At 39.9% G+C, this 4,828-nt stretch overlaps 1 protein-coding gene across 1 annotated transcript in view; it reads right to left on the minus strand.

Annotated features, from left to right (window-relative positions):
• The window catches only part of LOC107678325 (low-density lipoprotein receptor-related protein 11-like), a 13,930-nt gene extending 10,991 nt beyond the window's left edge, over positions 1-2,939 (minus strand). Inside the window, exons 1-3 of the mRNA XM_016473562.1 lie at positions 2,116-2,939; positions 1,136-1,293; positions 135-276 (exon numbers count right to left, since the gene is read on the minus strand). Coding sequence (XP_016329048.1) covers positions 135-276; positions 1,136-1,293; positions 2,116-2,737 — 922 coding nt within the window. The 5' untranslated portion in view covers positions 2,738-2,939. The remainder of the gene's footprint in view (positions 1-134; positions 277-1,135; positions 1,294-2,115) is intronic.
• Between the last annotated feature and the right edge of the window lie 1,889 nt (positions 2,940-4,828).

A 4,828-nucleotide genomic window follows, 5' to 3' on the forward strand; every position in this document is an offset into this window, starting at 1 on the left:
CACACACACACACACACACACACACACACACACACACACACACACACTCATGCAAAATTTAAAAAACTAATCATCCATGTTCACAAGTAACTTTTAAAAATAGTCAAGGAAGATATAGACAAATAATTTCTGACCTTCTGCATTTGGTGCAGGGGCGAGCACACTGACAGACACATTGTCAGAGCTCTTCTGTCCCGACGTGTCGGTAACGGTCAGCTCAAAGGTATAAATTCCTTCTCTAAGACCACTGAGTTTCAGCAGGCCTGGGTGTGTCACCTGCAGAAATCAGACAACATAATCAAGACCAGTGAACTTCACATATTACTTAGTACCTGAGTCTCTATAATTGCTGTAAATAATTACAGCTGGTCCACACAAAGCTACTGGAATATACAAAAAATTCTCAAATGCAAAATAATTATAGCTCAATTACTGTCGACAATTTCTGAAATCATTTTCCTGCCATCATTTTATGTGGACAGTAACATGAGTTTCTCCTCTACCTTGCCTAAATTTGACTACAGTATCTCACAAAGACAGATATTTTTCATTAGAATGCTACATACGGTATGAATATTTTGGTCATGATGTTACTCAGGCCTATATTTGGCAGTCTCTCCAGAAGTGCATCATGATGTAACTGACACAAACATAGAATGAATAAATGTAACAGCCTAATTGGATAGCTTGCAATGGCTGTCAGGTCAGCACAAATGCTCGCAAAAAACAGCTGTGTTTATTTTAATGAAAGTGTTCAAGTTTTGCCACATGATGCTGTGATTGCTTAAAAGGCAATCAAAAAGAAAGCAATTTGCAGTAATAAAGTGACTGAAAGTCAGGTTTGCCGGTTTTCAGGCGACACAAACAAGTTGAGCTGAGATCAAAATGAGCAGAGATGCAATATGTCGTCACTACAATTGAGAGTGCATTCACTGAAAATGTCTTAAACACTAAATATTACAAAAACCAACAGTACAGCAATCCTCATTGAATTCAAAGAGTTTGTTCAAACACTCCAGGTCTTCCACTGGTTGAGCCAATGTTGCTTTGTCCAGCTGTTCAGGATGTGCAAACAAAGCAATGTTTTGAAAGCATCATAAAGTCTTTGAGAGATTACTGAATATTAAAGGTTTACCTTCATCTTAACGGAGGGGTCTCCTTTCACAAGAGCCCATTCATAATGTATGATGTCATGATCATCAGTGCTGTCTCTGCCATCTAGCACCGCCCAGTCTGTTGGCAGCTGAACCACCAAGTCCTGACCCGCATCACTACGGGGTGGCTCATCCAAACCTGTGAAACCCAAACACACAAAAAGTCAAGTTCAACATTTTTTTGTGGACAACACAAACTTTAAATCTAAAGTTTTATTTACAATTGGCTGAACTCTTGCACACAGGAGGAGAGGGTTTCTTCTCATAGAGATTCTCTTGCTCCAGAATAAGTTAAAAGGGATAGTTCACCCCAAAATTAAAGTTCTGTCATTATTTACTCACCCTCAAGTTGTTCCTGTATGAGTTTCATTCTTCTGTTGAACACAAAAGAATATATTTCGAAGAATGTTGGTAACCAAACAGTTGCTGGTAGCCATTTACTTCCATAGCATGAAAAAAAATACTATGGAAGTCAATGGCTACCAGCAATTTGGTTTCCAACATTCTTCGAAATATCTTCTATTCTGTTTAGCAGAAGAAAGAAATGAATACAGGTTTGGAACATCATTAGGGTGAGTAAATGATGACAAATTACAAATATTTATTTTCTGGGTGAACTATCCCTTTATTCCTATTTATGCCCATTTATTCATTTGATGGCAAAGTTGAATTTTCAGCATCAATACTCCAGTCTTCAGTGTTACATAATCCTTCAAAAATCATTCTAATTTGCTGATTTAGAGCTCAAGAAACATTACCTATTATTGTCAATGTTAAAACAATTGTTTCATTTTTGTGGGAACTGAGATCTTTTTTTTTTTCAGGATTATTTAATGAATAGAAAGTTCAAAAGGACAGCACTTATTTGAAATAGAATTTAACCATGTAATTTCTACTTACTGTCCCTTTTGATCAGTACGCGCGGCCCGTGACTAACGTTACTACAATCGAAGAAACCCACCCCGCATTACTGACTCGTCCTCATCAATCCCATATGAAGGTCTCCCGGCTGAAGTGCTCGGACTGTCAGTGGCAGTAGAACCCCGTCCGGGCTCATGGGGTCTAGAGCTGTTGTTCACCCGACTGTAGGTGCTGAATCCCGGCTGAAAGGAAAACGAGCACACACTCCTGCCCCTGTACGTGCAGTTGAACAAATAACAGCGCAAACTGTCATCGGGCTGCTTGAGGTCCTCCTGGATGATGGCGGCTGTGCAGTGCGGGTGAGAGCAGCAGGCGTGCGCGCAGTCCCTCCAGCTGAACACCCTCTGCGGGGCGGACAAGAACGCGGCGCCCTGCTCGATGGACGCGCTGGCGCGGATGATGCGCTCCTCCGCCGCCTTGAAGCCACTGATACAGCGGTCTCCATCCTCCTCATCCTCCCTCGAGCCCGACTCATCCTGCTGTAGCTGCTTACGGAACTCCTCCAGCAGTTCTTCCACACCAGATATTTTGGATTTAAGATCCGATGTTGAGGAGGATCGAGTCATGACCGCCGTCGACATCCAGAGAAGAACAGAACAGATGAGCGCTCGCTGGATATGATGCGCCGAAGGAAACATGATGGCGCTGCTGTAAACGCTCATTTCCCACGATGGAAACAATGGCACGCTTCTTCTCACATCACATTCGAGATTAAAAGTATTAGTTTACTATACAAAAAAATCAGCGTTTTGCGCATTGTAGAAGAACAGCACAAAGCACCTGCACCTGTCGTTTTCACGGCCAGCTGAACTGAAATCAGTGCATCGCGGCTAATGCAGCATTGTGCTGCGAAGATATTACGTTCCTGCAGGCGGCACTCTGTGGCTTAGCCCAAACACCATTGACTTGCAATTCCTATATCTTTTTTTGAGTTAATGAAACCTATTTGCAAATAGCCTATATAAGTTACTAGAAAATAGCCTACATTTTTAACATAAACATTTCAAGTTGTATAAATGAGCATTATTGCATTACGAACAAACATGAATTTAACAATGAACAATTGGTATCTATATTAACTAGTGTAAAGTGAAATATAGCCGCAAGCAGATTATTGGGGTCCAAGACGATCTAGTGACACTCTTGTCAAATATGAGTCTAAACATGTCCCTTTATAGAAGTACTATTCTATGTGTTAGGTTAAAAGAGACTGGACAGTTAATAAAACATACGAGAAATTAAATATGTTTTAATATTATACATTTAATGATCTATAATTCTTTTGGAGATCACATATTTCTTTACACACTGATTGTATTGAAGTCAATCAATTGAACAATGTACACCAGTTTGATTAGACTTGTAGCTAAAGTCTGTAGACTGTGGTTGGAGAGCATATTTTGTGATGGAGCAACAGATTTTGTGTACAGGGCTGTGGCCCTCCAGGAGAAGAGTTTGACACCCCTGATGTATGCAGATTTTAATTTATGAGACCTACTGTGACTCCCTCTGGACAACATTAGTATTACAGCTATCATCATTCCTATAGACAGAAATTAATGAAATTTGGCATGCTTCCCCAGAATGTCCGTGTGTACCAAGATCTGCTTTCACACGATATAGGCCAATTAGTCATTATGGGCCACACCCACAGATGTATCAGCCTGTATCCCCAATAAGTTTTACTGAAGTAACTGAAAGTAGTGTCACTTGTAATAAGCCTAAATTCTGTTTGGAGTGGACTACCATTGCAAATTCAGTTGAACTGCACCTAAAATGCTTGAAATGTGAACTTGAAATGTTGACATTTGTATTACAATGTATTTGCATATATATACATCGGTTCTACTTATTTGCAGTTGCATTGCAACTAAAACACACTTTAGTGCAAGTATGCAATTCAGAAATACAATCACTTCAAATAATGCATGCATTTTTATTATAATCTTAAAGGGGTCATATGATGCGATTTCAAGTTTTCCTTTCTCTTTGGTGTGTTACAAGCTCTTGGTGCATAAAGAAGATCTGTAAAGTTGCAAAGACTAAAGTCTCAAATCCAAAGAGATATTCTTTATAAAAGTTAAGAGTCAACCACGCCTACCTAAAACGCCTCGTTCTAACACGCCCCCACATGTCTACGTCACTATCTGGGAAGATTTGCATAACGCCGCCCAAATGCTCACGCAAAGAAAGAAGGCGTAACTTTTATTCTCGCTGTAGTATTGTTGCCGCCGCCGCCATGTCGTGAAGGCGCTGTGTGATTCGTTGTGAAAGCAAAACTACTTTGTTTGGTCTTCCAAAAGAGGATGATGCTTCATCATGCCTAGAGCTGATCCGTGCTGGTCGCTGAGGAAATACTACAACTTCTTCTTGATTTCTTTTGCATTAGTGTATCAGAATTTGCGCATACAACAAGGAAGATGTGCATTTGTGGATCGAGTGGCATGCGTGCATTCATTGACATCTTTTCTGAGTCGATTCTATTTGATTCATTTGTATTTTGAGACGTTATTTTCGCATTTTTCAGCATTTCTCAACCCACACACAAACAACTCCCAATTAATAAGACCCAGCGCTATTCATTAATGTGTGCACATCTACCCATCGATTAGAAAAATTCACAGATGTATCTTACTATCCACAACCAAATGCCTTTCAACTTGTGTCTGTGAAATTCAGAATTGCACGAATGTGCAGCATTTTGTTCTAATAGAGACGTTTGTGAATACAAATGTTATATTTTGTATTAAAGT

Source organism: Sinocyclocheilus anshuiensis, unplaced genomic scaffold (genome assembly GCF_001515605.1).
Source record: "Sinocyclocheilus anshuiensis isolate Anshui unplaced genomic scaffold, SAMN03320099.WGS_v1.1 scaffold1852, whole genome shotgun sequence".
NCBI lineage: Eukaryota > Metazoa > Chordata > Actinopteri > Cypriniformes > Cyprinidae > Sinocyclocheilus > Sinocyclocheilus anshuiensis.